The 18381-nt window shown below is 50.0% G+C and overlaps 2 protein-coding genes and 1 long non-coding RNA gene across 4 annotated transcripts; 1 reads left to right on the top strand and 2 right to left on the bottom strand.

Moving 5' to 3' along the window:
* Nucleotides 1–62: 62 nt before the first annotated feature.
* Nucleotides 63–2866, top strand: LOC140594694 (uncharacterized). The gene is made up of 3 exons (XR_011995811.1): nt 63–366; nt 855–953; nt 2572–2866. It is a non-coding gene; the product is annotated as an uncharacterized lncRNA (long non-coding RNA).
* ZPR1 (ZPR1 zinc finger) lies at nt 1847–10475 on the bottom strand. Its single transcript, XM_025999190.2, has 14 exons — nt 10267–10475; nt 9999–10160; nt 9509–9599; nt 9067–9137; nt 8307–8393; nt 8022–8144; nt 7610–7660; nt 7376–7442; nt 6917–6987; nt 6069–6158; nt 5484–5594; nt 4741–4827; nt 3336–3401; nt 1847–2445 (listed from the first exon to the last, which is right to left on the bottom strand). Exons 1-14 carry the CDS (start codon nt 10435–10437, stop codon nt 2311–2313), a joined length of 1383 nt encoding a protein of 460 aa, XP_025854975.1. The 5' UTR covers nt 10438–10475; the 3' UTR covers nt 1847–2310.
* A 1253-nt stretch (nt 10476–11728) lies between these two features.
* On the bottom strand, nt 11729–14808 carry APOA5 (apolipoprotein A5). 2 transcript variants are annotated; one of them, XM_025999185.2, is made up of 4 exons: nt 14580–14808; nt 14202–14280; nt 13975–14086; nt 11729–13447 (listed from the first exon to the last, which is right to left on the bottom strand). In XM_025999185.2, exons 2-4 carry the CDS (start codon nt 14239–14241, stop codon nt 12496–12498), a joined length of 1104 nt encoding a protein of 367 aa, XP_025854970.2. In that variant the 5' UTR covers nt 14242–14280; nt 14580–14808; the 3' UTR covers nt 11729–12495. The 2 variants fall into 2 exon arrangements, with proteins under 2 accessions (XP_025854970.2, XP_025854971.2); XM_025999186.2 differs by having other exon boundaries at nt 14576–14767.
* Between the last annotated feature and the right edge of the window lie 3573 nt (nt 14809–18381).

Here is an 18381-nt window from a genome sequence, read left to right as displayed (position 1 = left end):
CGGGGGCCCCCGAGGGGGCGGGGCCGAGGCCGGAAGTGGTGGAGAGCTGGGGGACCCGCCCCGGGCTGACCCCCGGGTGCGCCTGCTGGCTCTCGGCAGGTGCGCGCGCCTCCGATTGCACCTCCCTCTGCCCCTGCCCCTGCCCCTGCCCCTGCCCCTGCCCCTGCCCCTGCCGGCCCGACCGGCAGGGGTCTGTCCACCTGTCTGCCCCTTCAACCTACGATGCAGCTGGCGGGAGGTAAAAACCACGACCCAAACAAGATCTCTGTCCGCAGCAGCTCCAGAAGCACCATAGCGTCGTCAAGACCTCGGGCTCTGGAGGGACGGTGTCCCTAAGCTGGAGTTCGGGCTCCGAAACTTCCAACTGTAGGTCCGGGGGCAACTTTTTTAACGAACTGGGGAGTATAATGGCACCTAACTAAATGGCTGCGAGAAATGAGATACTTTTACTGCGTGAGATGCTTAGAACAGTGTCTGAAGCACCGTATGTTGTTTGTATTAGTATGTTAGGTGGAGGTTAGACTGCTCTAAATAGTCTTCCACGAACATTCGAGAGGTCAGGAATTCCAAACGTGATTACCATGAAAAAATATGGAGGTTTCTCTAACCTGTGACCTTCCCCACTTTTGATAGAATACGTAGCCCCCAACTATCTGTTGCCTACAATCTTTCCTGTGAAAAGGACCTGGCTCTATTTTCAGCCAGATAGAGAAGCTGAATTCTAATTATCAAGTTGGGAGGGGCCAGGGGGAGGGAACATACTCCTTTTCTTCTTGTGAACATTATTTTACATAAATTACCTCATTTAATAAATCTCTCAATTCTCAAGTGGTTTTATTATGCTTGTTTCACAGATGAGAAAAACCAAAGCTTGGAGAGGTTAAGGAAGTTGTCCAACTTTATACAGCCAAAATGTGACCCTTGGGAGAAGCTAGCCAAGTGAGGTCCAAGAGGTAAATCCAAAGTTTGTGAAAATGTTAGATCAAGTATTTCCCTTATCTCAACATGTTAAATTTTTGTCACTGTTTGAAAGCCTATTAGTCAAGAAGGCTTGCTTGTTATACTTTATAAATGCTCTGCTCAGAATCCAGGATACATGCTCAAAAAAAAAAAAATTATATATAATATAGGTGTGGAAGTCCCAGCCCTGATGGATGAACTTTTAACCAGTGTTGCCCTGATTGGTCCAGCTGAGGCCCAGTACGGAAAGCAGACTGGGTCTCTGAGGGCTTGTGGGGATACCAGATTGACAGAGGGCTTCACTGGCTGGAGGTCCCCATGGGACCCCCAGACACAACCCTGTGTTGGCTTCTAATCCACTTTGGTGGACCTCAAACTGAACTTTCAAAGCCCTGCCTCTACTACTTTGTGGTCAGCAGGCATTTGAAGACTTATCTTTCCATTCCATTGAACATTACCAGTACCTTCTCAGCCCCATCAACTCATCTCCTGCCCATTTGTCTTGAGTTCTACCACTACCCTTTCTAATCCACACCCACCTTTGGCCTGACAAGACCCAAGCTCAGATCCCAACCCTGTCTTCCTCATAGGGCAGTTAAGCAGGATCAAATGAATTTATGCCCAAAATCTGAGTTCTGCCCTCTATTTATTAGCTGCATCTAATAAAGCAAATGCAGGAATTTTGGATTTGACCTCAAAAGTTCACTTTAAATTCCATGAACACAGGGCTCAGTTCAGTTCCGTGGTGTGCCTGGCACAAAGTAAGCAAATATCTACTGAAGGAATGAAATGCCAGCTCCCACCCCCAAGCTGGTGAAAATTTATTCAGGAGGTTGAATTCTACTAGCATGGTATCAAACGAGGACAGAGTGAATTCAGAGGCCAGTCCTGTTGAAAAGCCATCACTTTAATGAGAACTTCTCTTGCGCTGGGCTGCCTCCCCTCAGAAGACTCTTCCTGTCGAAAGCCAGTGTTTTTTTTTCCCCCAAGCAACTCCCAAACTCCAGATGTAGCTGTCTTCCATCTTCAGAGTTCCAACTGTATACAGAAAGAATTATCTGGACGGAAGGTAAAGACTTGATGGGAAAAAAGTGATAATGACATGCCCTCATGGTTCATTTCTGGGTTTCTTCCCAGGCCAATTCAAAACCTCCAAAATACAGGCAAGGAAACCAACAGGTTTGCACTTCCATCACAAACCATTCAGAAAATTGCCCACATCTCTCAGACCAGGTGACCTCCATACATGGGCAAGGCCTGGTGGGGAGGACACCCCCAGCTTTTCTCGACAGTAATAAATAATCCTTCAGTCTGAGCAGCACTAGAGGCTGGCTTGTGAATTACCCAGTGCTACCGCTGTGGGGCTGGGCCTGTGTCATAGCCCTCTGTCTTCATGTCATTGAGCCCTAGCTCCTCGTTTTGGTCAAATGTGCGCTTATAATGCTCCACCTTCATCTGAGGATCATCTTCAGGTGCATACACATTCTGCAAGGCCAAAGACAGACAATCAGTGCCTGTGCCACCCAGCTATCTGCCCTCCCCCACCCCCACCCCCAGGTGACTTCCAATTCCCACTTTCCCTAAAACTTAACTTAGTTTTTTATTCTAAAGGCTGCCAACTCCCTATGGCTAGACTCAACTAGCAAGCAGCAACAGAAACCAACAGAATCCCAGGAATGGGAACATCCAGCCCTTGGCAGAATTAGGGAACAGTCTGCCTAAAACACTTTCTACCTGGGGGCATCTGCGTGGCTTAGTCAGTTAAGCACTGGCCTTTGGCCCAGGTCATCATCCCAAGATCCTGGGATCGAGCCCATCAGACTCCCTGCTCATCGGGAAACTTGTTTCTCCCTCTCTTCCCAGCTTGCGCGGTCACTCAAATAAATAAACAAAATCTTAAAAAAGACCTTTCTATCTGCACCTTCTTATGAAGAATATAGCAATAGTCTTAATAGTAAAGAGACTTTAAACAGTTTTGCCTGACCAATCATAAATGCTCAATAAATGTTAAAGTTATTATAAATCACCAGAATATCTCCCCAGTCAGCTGAAAGCCTCTCAGGTTTCCTATTTCAGCCTCTGGACAAGGTACCATTTCTCCTCAGTCTACAATTAGATTTGCAAAATGACAACTCCATTGCTGAGGGCAAGAGCTGGACTAGAGAAGAAGAGTCTAGGAGTATCTTTTATTCCCCCTCTACACACACTTATAATCTCTCCCACTTCCCCCCCACTTCCTTATGTTTCAAATTCTAAGAGATTCCTTGATAAAGAGCGGTTCATTCAGAATCAAGTCAGTTTCCAGAGAAATAATGCATATTCAAAGAAGGTCAGAAAATATATCTCCATGCACTAGCAAGGAAGGTCTACCGTACCTGAAGGTAGCTGTTTCCTGCTGGATCATTCATAATAAAGTGGGCTTTCATGTTACCCTGAAGAATCTAAAGGAGGGAGAATACAGCACATGAATTTTACATGGCTCCTGGGAGGAAGAGTCTCTGTCTGCCAGACAGGAACCAACCCAATTTACACCGCAGAATCCCCAGAAGTTTTACAAACTGCTGAAATGAGGCATCTCTCAAAGTGGAGTGGAGAATACCTAAAATAAGGATTGTATGAAAGCTACTTAAGAAGCAACTGACATCCCCATTTCTTCTCCCATTCACACAGGCCAACAGCTGCCCTCCCCCCACCCTGGCAAATAACTGCAGGATTCTGTAGAGAAGTTCCCACCACTGCAGGCAAGGCCCTGGGGAGGCTGGGGGTGGCGGGGTGCAGGCAGCAAGGACAGGAGGTTAAGTGAGCATGTTGTTATTGGAAACAGACATACACTCCCAGTTCTCTTCCCACACTCAGCAATCAGGATACTGGCAGCCAAGTCATCCTTCTCAGGCCAGGAAACAGAACACCCGCTGATGGGAATTTGAGGAGCCCAAGAGGAAAAACCTAACGACTCTGGCACTGGGGTTACCTCCACAAAATGCCTAAGTTAAATCCCCCTATAATGAGTCCTATGTGAAGAAGATTCAGCTCCATTCCAATGTTTCAGTCCTCTATTTTTTTTTTAAGATTTTATTTATTTATTCATGAGACACACACACACACACAGAGAGAGAGAGAGAGAGAGAGGCAGAGACACAGGAAGAGGGAGAAGCAGGCTCCATGCAGGGAGCCTAACCTGGGACTCAATCCTGGGTCTCCAAGATCACACCCTGGGCTGAAGGCGGCGCTAAACCACTGAGCCACCCGGGCTGCCCTCAGTCCTCTATTTTTAAACTGATAATCCATGACTATCAGACACGTGAGCAAAGCCCCAACCTTGAAAGACAGAACGTGAAATGGAAAAACAAAAACAAACAAACAAAAAACCCTGAACAAACAAAAAACAACTTAAATGGAAATGGAAACTATGCAGGGAAAATAAACCATCAAAAAAAGAAAAACCAACATTAACATTCTCAAGAGAAAAAAAAAATTACCACATCCTTAAAACAACAGGATGCTATTTGGAAAAGGGAGAAGGGAGAGTACTCAAAGACCAAAAGAAACCTCTTGGAAAAAAAAATCAGTGGAAATGAAAAACCCAACTGAAACTACTAGAGAAGAAGCTCTAACAACATAAGGGAGAAAAACAAGAAAGAAGAGGACACGGCATATGAGAAACCTAGGGAATCCCCAACATGTTGGTTAGATGTTTAGAAGGTGACAGGACAGAGTATGTGGCCTCTTGCCCACTGGTACCCCAGGACCACAAGTACTGAAGGGCCAGAATCATCTCACCTGGTCTAACTTCTGGCTGAACTCCTGCAGTTTCTCCATCTGGCCAGGATTGGAACTGTCACCCAATGTGAAAGGGTTCTTGGTCACCTGTAATAAATGGCATCTGAACTGCTCGAATCCTGGCTGCTTCTTAGGTTTGACCGTAAAGCTGGTGGGCAACGGCAAGAGGGTGCCCAGCCAGGGAAGCTTGGTCTCCACACCATCTTTCTGATCTAAGCAACCACTGCTAAGAGCACAGAGGTTAATCTGCCAAGATGACAACTGGCAACATGAAACAAATACTATAAAAATGTCCTTCCAGCATGAACTCTAGTTCTAATTTGAAGAAGAAATGCAAAGTAAAGTGTAATTTACAAAGACAAAATGCCTGACAACTGGGAACCAATTAAGTAAAATGTTTCAAGACAATAAATATATGGGCTAAGTCAACACACAAATATTTATGTTGGGGAGTTTCAGGTGCTGTAAGGACCCTCTTCCCCTCATTTTACAGTGAAATAAGTGACTTACCCAAAACCACAAAGTATCTACATTGTCCCAAAAGTAGGACTGGGAGTTTCCATTCAGAATCTCCCATAAACTTATCCTCACAATCCAAAATACTATTTAATTCTCTCAAACCAGCTTTAAGGCAAAGAAACCCCCAGTTAACAGCTCCAAAAACCAGGATGCGTGAAGCCTTCTAGCCCCTTCACCACAGCCACAGTGCTGAAGCAGCCATGCACTACACTCAGGTGACTCACCAGTTCCTGGATGTCTTTCAGTAGCCCCTCTAGTGTGGTGAACTTGCCCCCAAGGACAGCCATTCCCAGTTCAAATTCCAGCTCTGGGATTTCCACACTACACGTCTCAGACTAGGAGATGAGAAATCAAATTAGGCTTTAGATCAGGAGCCTCTTTGAGAAAGCTAACCAAAGTTCTCCTGCCAAATACCACTGATGAGAGTTTGGGGAGTCACCTGCCCCAATCTTCTCTGACTCTCCACTTAAAGCTAGGCTCATTCATTTCTATGTGAACCACAGAAATGGAACCAATCTAATAAAAGGACTTTCTGAGTCACGGCTCCAAGCTGCCAGGTATCCTGTCATTAGAGGCCAGAGACAAGGGCCCTTACAGACACTGGAGGCAAAAAGCTGCCAAGTCATCAGAGAGTTTATGGGTCACCGTCTGAATCTGTACCTCCTACTGTGGATTAACTCCACTGAGGGATCCTGAAACCCAGGGTAGTAAGGAGGTACCCCACAATGTTAGGACATAATTTTAAAAGACGATTTCCCCTAGATAGAGCCAGCCTACATAAGACAGACACTCTCCCAAGCAGGGGATACCTTGAGCACATCTCTGGTCAGATCTGAGGGATCTGTGATATGGAAGCTGATCCGGGTGCCCAAGGGCTCTATTGCTCCTCCAGACTTCACCTGCACAGACGAGAATAGTCAGGGAACAACAGTAGAGAAGATTCTGAACCTCGTTTAGTGCCAGGGAGGCCTCAGAGGAGATGGGCTTAGACCTCCAATCAGGCCCCCTAACAGCTACCAAGGACAGAACCTTCTAACCCAACAGTGGCAGCAGTCGCCCAAACCAGAAACACCAAGAGATGGCCCAGAGCCTGCCAAAACTTACCTCAAATTGCCAACAAATTCTGAATTTACCTTTTTTTTTTTAAAAATGGACTCTGGGGGTTGAAAGGGACTTTCAACTGCATCCAACATGTGGATGCACCTTATAATATTCTGGGTTCAGAACCAAAACAGCTTATGCTTGAATACACTTGGGGAAAGGTAATTTACAATCCTTCAAGGTACCTCGTTCTATTTCCAGAAAGATCTGGAAAGTTTTTTTATTACTGAGTCAAAATTTGCATCACTGTACTTCCCACTCTCTGAGAGGTGGATGAAAGAATCTCCCCCCCCGCCCCCCCCGCCGCCCGCCGCCAAAAGAGACAGAGAGAAAGCCTCCCTCTTCCATATAATCACTTTCATGTCTAAATGAATTATGGTATCTCTAATTCTACTTCGCTAATTCCCAATCCCTTCAAGGGCACCTGACCCTACATCCAAGAGAAAGACCCAGCTTCCTCCCACCTCATCCCAGGGCAGGCTTAGGAAAGATCAAAGTTAAACAGGAGTTACCCTCACCTTAACAGTCTTCTTCCCAAACAATGGAGCCCACCCACCTCATTGGTCCGATGGCCGCAGTTCTCACAGTTGGTAGCCATGATGATAACCTCCTTAAAGTGTGGGATTTCTGGAAGATGGAGGTAAGGAAATTTGCCTCCTGGAGAGCATGACCACCTCTGGAGAAGAACAAATCTGAACCCTAAACACACAGTTGCTAGGCCTAGGACTACAGGAAAGAGAACACAAGAAGTAGCCTAACTCAGTCCTCCAGAAGAGGGCAAAGTTGCAACCCATGGCAATCTTGGTCCACAAATATCTGAAGATATGAGTCGAGCCAAACACAGGACCTAGAAATCAGAGTCTGATTCTCTCTTTGAACCCAAAAGTTAAGGGGCACATTCCTTATCACTTGAATTAAAACAGGCACTTTCCCTGAAGGGAGCACTGCCCAGCCTGCCTCTCATCTGCCTGCCTGGGTCAAGTGAAGAGCAATGCAATTGCCTGACGAAAGATACGAACTAGCTTCATGTTGGTTTGAGCCGGAGCGTTGCATTCTGGACAGTTTGTGTTGAATTGCAGCACCTGGAACACAACATGGGGATGTAGGGTGAGCCCTGCTCAGGCTCCAGATGTTCAATCCAGTCAGCACACTGGTGGTTGCCCATACTGGCTATGAGAAGAGAGACTGAGTGGCGTCAGTCTCCGCCCAAGGCTCTGCTCCTTCCTCCACAGCAGCCAACGGGACTCACTTCATTTCTGAGATCCTCCTCCTCTGGCTTCTCTTCTGGTGCTGCCTCGGCCTAGCACAGCAGAAACATAAATCACATGTTGGCACATACACCTCATCCTCCCCTAGAGCCTGCCTTGGAGTGAGAGAAAGAGACTCTGGTTGGCTTCTGTCAGCTGCCACTTCATTGGTTTAACAGAGACATTAGGAAACAAAGCCCCAATCCAGAAGAACAGAGCTTAAGACTGGATCACAGCCACTGCCAGCTTTTATTATAAGCTTTATCCTGTCTTGACAGGAGCTGGAGATGAGATGCACAGACATGCGGAGATAGGGTACATAAGGCAGCAACAACAAAATAAGATTCCGCTGGGTCCAAGCAATCCAGAAAGCAAGCTAATACCAGAGCATTCTTCTGGCTTCTTCAGTCTTACCTGAAGCCCGAGCATCTCTTCCTGCTGTAGAGTCCGATTATAGTGCGTGATGATCAGGGCATGATCTTTCTGGGGAGCGTGGGGGTTTTCCACAAAGCTGTTCCCTGAAGGATCATCAATGATCTGACAGATGGGTGAAGAAGGAGTAATTACAACAAGAAATCACATATGCTCCTCTGCCTACCATCAGGCCTTATAATGGTCACCACAGTGGAAAAAACTCAGACAGTGTTAAGGGTCTCTCCTTCCCTAAATCTACGGCACCTAGAGTTCCTCAATACTCACCAGAGTGAAAGGAGAGGCCACTTGCTTTAGCTCTTTCAGTTTGACAATGAACTCATCAATTCTTTCAGCTACGGGCTCTTCATTTGCCTGACAGGAATAGATGGTAAACAGACAGTCATGCAGCTCGGCTCCCCAGCCCTGGTGACAGACCTTATGCCCCCACTGCTGGTCATGCCTACGTCACTGCCATCAGGAAGTTCTTGTACCTGTCTCGGTACAAGGAGGAACAGAGAAACTCAGACTTCACAATAAGTGAAGCAAGTAAGTTTGAAGTTCACATGTGGAGCCAAACGAGCTTCATTTTCTCACTCATTCAACCATTTAGGCCAGACTCCCAAGCCAGGTTAGAGATACAACAGTAAATAAACCAGAGTCCTCTTATGGGGCTCCCCAGCCAATTAAGAAGACAAATGACTACCTATGCAATTATATTATTTGTGTCATGATAGATGTACGGTACAGTGGAACGTGCAGTAAGTATAGGTAAATTCAAGGGCATCAGGAAAGGCTCTTCAGAAGTAATGTTCTACTGCCTGCCTGAGAGGAGGTCTGAATATACACTGGGGAAAGGGAGTGGAGAATATGGGAGACAGAACACGGACAACAGCCTAGCAGGGACAGCAACACCATGTGTGTCCCCCCAAAGTTCTCCAACATTCAGTCGGAGATGGTTCAGCTGCACGGGAAGCGGAATCCCCTATTGAGACACATATTGGTCATCACCGCCATGAGCTGCAGCAATCAGAAAACCCCAGCTCACCCTTCGTGCGGGCTGATCCTGCTCCAGGCCAGAGATGGCACGGCTGATCAATCCTTCAACAGTGGTCAGAGCTGGAGAATGAGAACACGTGACATGTGAGTCCTGACCATGCTGTCAAGTGCCTGTATGACTGAGCAATTCACAAGAACTGTGTGGGCTTTGACTGCAACTGTAAAATGCGGAGGCCTGGAACAAGGTCCTGTTGACCTCTAGTAACGGTGACACTAAGGCTCTCTAAGAAGCACCTTACAGCCTTACTATCATAATCTGCTGTCTCCGGCTGTTTTATTCTAGCTTTCTGTTTACATTGAACCAACGAGGATCACAGTGGCAAGGCGGCCAAGGCCACACCGTAGCCACCAGACCCGGCACACGGGCTTTTACAAGAAAGGAAGACCACAGTGGGGCACGAACAACCCAAATACCCTGACCCTATACCGACCTCCCTTCTGACTGAAGGCAGGAATTTCAAAATCCAGCTCCGGGATCCTTGTGGTGGCAGAGTCCGTTTTCACCACTTGTCTGTTCATGTCCTGGGCAGAAAGATAGACTTTCAGTGCAGAGGGGTCTGGACAGCTGTCAGGAGACAGCCCGCAGAGCGCAGCCCGCAGCTCCATCCGCTCTCCAGCTCTCCATTCCAGCGGGTCCAGACGAGCGCACGTGTGGAGCCCGCCGCCCAAACGGTGACAGTGCTGTTCCTCACACTCACAGCTACCGCTGTGAGGGGAATTCCCATTCCCTCTGACGAATGCCCTAATTACCAAGCACCTTCACCAGCCCGATCTCCCCCGAGCATCTGACAGCACCGACACCACTGTACAGAGGGGGAAACCGCGGCCCGGGCACGTGAGGTGTTTACTCCGGGCCGCCGGAGCGCCGGCCCCAGTGCCCAGGCCCTCTCCAGGCCGCAGGCTGCCCGGGGCTCCCCTCACCTCCTGGGCCCCGACGGTCAAAGTGTAGCGCACTCCCTGGTCCTGGATCCTGCCTGCCGACTGGATCTCCGTGTTGCTCCAGCCGCAGTGCTCACAGGAGAAGGAGCTCACGATTACCTCTCTGAAGAAGGGGATCTTGGTGAGCAGGAGGCGCGTCATGCCCTGCGGAAGCCGAAAGCTGCTGCAGAGAAACCAGGGGCCCCAGGGCCCCGACCGCTGACCCCACGGACCGCCGGGCGTGCCCGCCTCCGGGTCCCCTCCCCCTTACGTTGCGGTAACAGTTCATGCAAAGCGACTCGATCTCGGTGGGCTGCTGCTCCTCGTCCTCGGCGCTGATAGGCCGGAACAAGCGCTCGGGGGCCGGAGCCTGCGCCGGGGCGGCCGAGGGGGCGGCAGTAGCCGCCGGGCGCCCCGGCTCCACGGCCCCGCTCGCCGCCATGGCCGCCACGCGCAGAGCGGGCCTCCGCTTCCGGCTTCCGCTCCCCTCGCGGCCCCACCCCTTCCTCAGGCACTTCCGCCAGCTGCCGCCCCGCCCCTCCTTAAAGAGGCCGCAGTCTCTGGGCCCTCGGGGCCGTCCGCTCAGTGCTGGGATTCCACGGTCCAGACTTCCAAAGGCAGCGGACTCAGGCTTTGCCTGCACCGCAGTTCAGGCGTTGCTTCCCCCAGGACGTCCTCTCAGACCCAGGGCACTGTTCCGCTCCTTTGCTATAGCTCCATCGTACACGACTCTAACCATTGGTCCATGAACCTGCCTGCAGAGACTTGATGGCAAGGCGCTTGGCTTGTCCCTCTGTACTCATGAGGACGTGCTGTCCGACACGGGCTCTGGCCCCCAACTACTGTCGGACCAGACGTTGCTTGGGCTCTAGATCCCCCACCCCCACCCCCGCCAAGTCCCTCAAGCATTCTGGCCCTTTCTGTCCTCACTCCTTATTTCTGCCCTCAGAAACACCTGCCCAAATTCCAGCCTCAAATACACCGTCCGCGTTTTTACTCCCACCCCCTCATCCCCAGCACATCAAACCCCGGCTGACTCATCCCTCCCAGTTTCCCAACTAACAACAACAAAAACACCTCTTTTTTTTTTTTTTGGTAAACTTTCCTTTCCAGTACCTCTTCTCCTTGGGCACCTCTCACCCGGTTCTGTTGCTAAACGTGGGTGTCAGGGAAGAGGTCCAGCCTGTAGGCATGATTAGGCCAGATTCATAGGGGTGCTGAGAACCCTGTGCAAGGCCGGCTTCCAGCGGAGGGAAGGCTGCTGGACAGCACCTTCCAAAGGTGCTGGACAGCATGTGTTTACCCTTTCCTCTTCCTCCCACTTCACTCATCCCTGATTTCAGAGTTTCTCGAGGGATCTAGGAGGACTTTTGTTGCCACCAAGTGAATCTGTATATGGGGAACGGGGAGTATAAGATCTGGAGTTCTCAAGAAGAGGGTCAGTCATGAGGAGGCCATTCAAAACCTGGAACCTGCCCTTCGTGCTTGCTGTCCTGTGGTAAGGCTGGTGAGCCATGCAGGTGCAGAGGGAAGATCTCTAAGCCAGGCCCACACCCAGGCATGACAGACAGCTGTGATCTAAGGCAGAGCCTAGCCAGAGCCAGGGTCCTGGGAGAGGGTCCGTCCATGAGACAGGGCATTGAGGAATTGGAATGAGTGATGGATGTGCTTTGGGGGTAGTGGTGAGGCCACTACTTTCAGACATGGCTCAAATAAGAGTCACACCAGGCAAATAAGCTTCCACCATATGCCTCTATTTCATGAGTCAGAAGTCTAGGCTTCAGCCTGGGAGTCAGAAGTGAGGGGCCCCAAATGGAGAGGACACACATCATGCTTCCCCGAGGGTTTCAGAAGCCCCACAGTTTGGAGGGCTGGGTCAGCTGTTTAGATGTAGAGCTATGTAAGGAAATGTAGGCTCTGCTCCCTCCCATTGCAACCCCCACCATTTGTTCCCCTGGCATCAGAGCCAGCAGCGATATATATACACACTTTCATGTGCTCTCGTCATATTTTCCTCCCTTCTCCCTTCTCTTCCCCCAAAAGAAGCTGTCATGGCAGCCCTGGGGAGAAAAGAGCTCCTCTCCGTAGACCAGCTGTAGCAACGGCCACCACGCGGCCAGAAGTGATCAGAGTCAAGCCCTGGGAAGAAGAGGCACAGGCTTCCAGCACCATGGCAACAGGCCTGCACGTAATTACCTGCATATAGAGTGCCTCTCTCCCTCCCCACTCCCACCATCCCGGATTGGAGCAACTCATGAGGATTCCCAAATGAACACGGGAAGCTGGGTTTGCAAAGCCTGATGAGTGTAATGCATCCAGATGGGGGAAACGCAAGAGGCTGGATATGCCAGGGACAACAGTCCCTTTGGCGGCCTCGCCTATCCTGTGCAGGGCCCTCCACCCTCTGCCGGACAGGCCACTGTCAAGGACAGAGCCAGCCAGAGGCTCGGATCCTGGGCTCAGACAAGGAGCAGAGCAGTGAGCCTGGACAAGTAGACCCTCAGGGCTCCTCTAGATGACTGAGACCAAGGTCATGAAGGCTGTAGTTTATGTCCTCCCACAGGTCTTGGAGACGGGCCTGCAGCTTGCTCCGGGCCTCGCTGCTGTCAGCTTGGAGAAACTCTGGGGCGAAGGCACTGTGGCCTGGCGGGGGCGGGGCCAGCTGCAACTGGACCTCCTGGGTCTCCTGGTCGATGGCACGGGTGAAGTCGGCGATCTGCAGGAAGGTGTCTTGGCGGAAGGCCTGGAGTCGCTGGTGCACCTCCTGGGACAGCATCTGGGGGTCGGGGTCCGCCCCCTCATCCCTGCGGTCAGCACCAGCGCCCGCAAAAGCGCTGAGCTCTTCCCGCAGCTGGTCCAGGTTCTGCTGGATGCGCGCGTGCAGAGCCTCGGCCTTGAGCGTGAGCTTGCGCGACAGCATCTGCACGCAGCGGCTGAGGCGCGCGGGGCTGGCGGCGGCCTGCGGGGCCACGCTCCGGTGCAGCTCCTGCACGTGGCGCCCGATGCCGGTCACCAGGCGCTGGGCGTAGGGGCGGAAGAGCGCCTTGACACGGCCGGTGTGATGCACCACGCGGTCCTGCAGCTCCCGCAGCAGCTCCCGCGCCTCGTCCACGCCGCCCAGCACCTGGGCCTTGGTGCCCTCTCCGACCACGCGCAGCTGTTCCTGCAGCTCCTGAACGCGCAGCGCCACCTGCTCCATCAGCTCCGCGGTGTAGGGCTTCAGCTGCCGCCGCAGGCCCTCCAGATTCCAGCCCACTTGCTCGTGCACCTCGCCCATGTAGGACTCCAGGCGCGCCCTCACCTCCGCCAGCTCCTCTTGCAGCTGCTGCCGCATGCCCACCAGGTCAGGTGGGAGCCCCGGAGGCTCCCTCCCCTGCCCACTGAGAGGGCTCAGCTTTTCCAGGAACTTGTCCATTTTGCTGAGGTCTTGCTCAAGGCTGTCCTTCAGGCTCCTGGGGTAGGGGACAGACATCCAGACCATCATGCTGCTAGCCCCATCATGGCCTTTCCCCCAGAGACATCACTGTCTAATCATTTGGGGAAACCAAGGCTGCAGGGTGGTGGCCCCAGAGCCAGGGCTCCAGTCCTAGCTGCGGGCCCACCACACACCCCTCACAGAAGTACAGACACATGGCACATGCATATTCAGACCAACACTGCCCAAGGAAACAGATGCATCTGGACTTTCACACAATCCTTTCATTCTGGGGGCCATGGCAGGGGTCCGCTGCACGGCTCCAGGTCCCACCCCTGGGGAGGGGCAGCAGCTATAGTGAGATCAAGGCAGAGATGGGGGGCGCTGCTGTGAGCAAAGTTGGGGGCTGCACAGCCCAGGAAGGCCAGGATGAGGCAAAACTAGTACAACTCCATTCCTCTGTCCCAATGAGGACTTAATAAGTTGAGGAACCAGAAGCAGCACACCATCCAACTGCTCGGCTGTCACCTCCCTGCACCCACACCCCTTCTCCTAGCCACTCACGTGGGTTCCCATGCCAGCTTCTGCTGCTGGACCTGCTCCAGCTTTCCTTTGTCTCGGCTGCTCTGGCTGAAGTAGTCCCAGAAGCCTTTCTGGGTCTGGACAGTTGCAAACGCTGTAGAGAGGGAGGGGGGGTTGGAGACTGTGTCCCCACCCACCCCCCAGGGTGGATGGCCCCTGGGCCAGCCCCCACCAACACCTGCACGTTTAAGTCAGGGTTGGAGCCTCACCTGAGAGCAGAGTCAGAGCCCAGGCCAGAACTGCAACCATGATTGCTGTCGTCTACTCAGAAAGAAGATGGACCGAGGCCTGGGTGAAGAAGCAAAAGAAGGACATCTCCAAAGTTTACCCCAGAGCCAACCTGCCCAGAATCTGTTCACCCTTCCCGGAGATATGGGGAGCACATTGCTATTGGGGCTGATGAGGACTGATGGAGGTGAGCATGGCTGGGAGGGAAAGGGTGTCTTGACAAGAGGAGGGCTTCATTTTCACCTGGATGACACAGTGTGGAGCTCAAACTGCTTTGTAAAGTTCCCCCACCCCACCCTCCCCAGACCCCATGAGCGGCTCCTTCAGCCACTTCGGCCACCACTCCCTTGCTTACCTACCTTCCTGCCTCCCACTCAGCAGCTGAGAAGCTTGAGTGTCCCAAGGGAGTAAGAAGCAACTCTGGCCAAAGTGCTCCAGGATGTCCTTAGCACCCACCCCCAGCTCTCTTCGGAGACTCCGGCAATCCCCTCCCTGAGGACTCAACCTGCATCCCTCCACCCAGCACCTGCTCACCTCCTCAATTCTGGGCACAAAGAGCAGACATTCGCCTTTATACTCCAGGGGCCTGGGCCTCTGACAACAATTGCCCTGAGTAAATACCACGTGGAGGTTCAAAGAAGGATGACCTCAGCTGCCTCCCAGGGCTCACCTCCTGCCCTTCCCTGGCATCCAGAGGGTTAATGAGTGCCCTAGTGTCAGGGGGCTGCTCTAGCAAAAAAGTTCTTCCTGCAAAGATTAACAAGGAGTAAGGCTGAACTCCTCACCCAGTTCCCCCCAAACCCCATGACCTTCACCCTTCCCATTGACCAGCTGGCTGGCCCACCAACAGAGGAAAGCCTGTCTGCTGAGGGCGCTGCTCTTACTCAACTGCCCAGAGGCACTGAGCCCTAGCCAGACAGGGACAGTGTCCAGGGGCCAGCCTGAACCTGGGCAGCTCATGACAGCTTCACTACAGGCCACTTAGGCAGCCTGGGAAGAGCCAGCATTTACAGGGTTAAGGGCACTCCCATCTTCCACTTTGTGAAATAATCCTGGAACTGCAGGGAAGTCAGATGTGGCAGGGTGAAAGCAGTTAAAGACCTCAGGGCCAGGGACTGTGGGCCCAAAGAACTGGAGCAAGAGAAGGATTCTTCCAATGGGGAAAGTCCGAACTCTACACCCACCCCCGCCCCAGGGCTTCTGAGAAGGGGAAGCCAGGGAGGCCCGACCTTTGTCTGATGACCACTCCATATACTTGAATACACTAGGAACTGCTGATTTTTGCAACTGAATGTACCTTGAATTGGTTCCCTATGTTCCATTACCAGTCACATCACAGCCTCACTTGCTTCTCTCCTTGATCACGTGCATAGCCTCTGACAGGTCTCTCTGCCAAAGCCCTGTCTACTCTGTGCATCCTTTCTGTGGCTCATCCCAACCCACTCTGGTCTCATCTCCTCCCACGTAACACCCTTGGCATTCCCTGAGCATGCCATCACTTTCAGGAACTTGAGGCTTCGTGCACACTGCTTCCTCAGTTTGAAGTAACCTATACCTTGGTGAGTTTATATTCTATTTTTTTCAGACTCAGTTTGAACTAATTAATATTAGTTAGAATCACCATATGATCCAGCGATTCCACTTTGGGATATATACCCAAAGGACTCTTGAAAGCAGGAATTGGAAAAGATACCTGTATCTCCATATTAAGAGCAGCACTTTCACAATAATCAAGGTGGAAAGAGCCCCAAGTGTCCATCGGCAGATGAGTGGATAAACTAAATGTGGTATATATACACAATGGAATATTATTTAGCCTTAAAAGGGAAGGAAATTCTGACACATGTTGTAACATGGATGGATCTTGATAACATTATGCTAAGTGAAATAAGCCAGACACAAAAGAAAAAAATCTTGTATGAGTCCACTTAAAGGGACAAAGGCAGAGGCAGAAAGTAGATTAATGGTTACCAGGGGCTGGAGAGGGAGGAAAAAGAGATATATTGTTTAAGGGCACAGAGTAGGTTGGTGAGTTAGCACCTAGTTCTTGGTTTTGGCATCTCATGGTTGTGAGATCAGACCCTGCATCAGGCTCAGCATGGAGTCTGCTTGAGATTCTCTCTTCCTCTCCCCATCCTGCTTGTGCTCTTTCCCTCTCTAAAATAAATCAATAAATCTTTTTTAAAAATGGGACAGAGCAAAAGTTCTGGAGGTGGTTAGTGGTACTGGTTGACAATAGTGTGAATGTACTTGATGCCACTGAACAGTTGTGTACTTAAAAATGATAATTTTCACGTTATGCATATTTTACCATATTTTTTTAAAAGCATTTTTTGGGGGCAGCCCCGGTGGCCCAGCGGTTTGGCACCGCCTTCAGCCCAGGGTGTGATCCTGGAGTCCCAGGATCAAGTCCCACATTGGGCTCCCTGCATGGAGCCTGCTTCTCCCTCTGCCTGTCTCTCGCTCTCTGTGTCTGTCATGAGTAAATAAATAAAATCTTAAAAAAAAAAAAAAAAGCATTTTTGGTATCCTAATGGTTTTTGCATAAGTTATGATATAAAATCTACCTGCACTATAGTGTTTGTAGACTGGTATCATCATCAATCCTTTTTTTTTTAGAGATTTTTTTTTTTTTATTTGAGAGAGAGAGGGTGCATGAGCATGCACACAAGGGGAAGGGCAGAGGGAGAGGGAAAAATAGATCCTTAAGCGGACTCCCTGCTGAGTACAGAGCCTGATTCTGCAGGTTTGATGCAGGACTTGATGTTGGACTCGATCCTATGACCCTGAAACCCTGAGATCATGACCTGAGCCCAAATCAAGAGTTGGATGTTCAATCAACTGAGCCACCCAGGCATTACCTCATCACCACATCGTCTAAGGTCTTGTCTGTAATGTAGAAGAAACACCTGGAACCGTGTTTCCCAGAATCCCTTCCCCTCTCTGGGCCACTGACTAGTCAGTGCGAGAGTCAAGAGGAAAGACTATTATTCTTCCTTGGGACTTGCAGGCAGAAGCATAGGCAGACAGACTTGGAGTTTAAAGCAGCTTCCACAATAGCCAAACTGTGGAAGGAGCCTCGGTGTCCATCGAAAGATGAATGGATAAAGAAGCTGTGGCATCTGTATACAATGGAATATTCCTCAGCCATTAGAAACGACAAATACCCACCATTTGCTTCGACATGGATGGAACTGGAGGGTATTATGCTGAGTGAAGTAAGTCAATCGGAGAAGGACAAACATTGTATGTTCTCATTCATTTGGGGAATATAAATAATAGTGAAAGGGAATAGAAGGGAAGGGAGAAGAAATGTGTGGGAAATATCAGAAAGGGAGACAGAATATAAAGACTCCTAACTCTGGGAAACGAACTAGGGGTGGTGGAAGGGGAGGAGGACAGGGGGTGGGGGTGAATGGGTGACGGGCACTGAGGGGGCACTTGACGAGATGAGTACTGGGTGTTATTCTGTATGTTGATAAATTGAACACCAATAAAAAATAAATTTATTATTAAAAAAATAAAGCAGCTTCTGGATGACCTTCTTAAGAATCACACCCATTGGCTTTGTAGACTAAGACAATTAGGTGAGCTTCTCATCTATAGTTACTAACAGGTGAACTTTTGAGAATCTCTTCTTCAAGTGCAAGCTGAGATGATCACTCCTCCGGCACTTCCAACAGTTTTATAAACCTTTAATTCTCTATATTAAAGCCTTTCACACTTGAAATACACAGAGTGGTTTCTGGCTTTCTTTGACAGAACCTACATTAATACAAGAGGTAGATGCAAGACACACTCATGTTTCCCTATTCGATACCATCTTATTTTAGTTTCTAAAATGTTTGGGTTAAATGTTTGGAGGTATTTGTGCATGTGTATGTGTTATGTGCTTTGTGTGTGGAACCATTTGAAATAATGATAGACAGCATACATCTCCTAAGAATAAGGACAATTCTTAATAAACACAATACCATTATCAGACCCTGAAAATTAACATAATTCTCTAATATACCTAATATATTTAAATATATTCAGATATTCAAATTTACCCAATTCTCCTGAAATGCCATTTGTAGCTATTTTTTCTTTCCTTTTTTTTCTTCATAAATTCAGGATCCAAAACATCTTATCAGATTGTTGTGCCTCTATGGTCTTTTT

Source organism: Vulpes vulpes, chromosome 12, assembly GCF_048418805.1.
Source record: "Vulpes vulpes isolate BD-2025 chromosome 12, VulVul3, whole genome shotgun sequence".
Taxonomy (NCBI): Eukaryota; Metazoa; Chordata; class Mammalia; order Carnivora; family Canidae; genus Vulpes; species Vulpes vulpes.
This window is presented reverse-complemented; position numbering and strand designations above follow the sequence as displayed.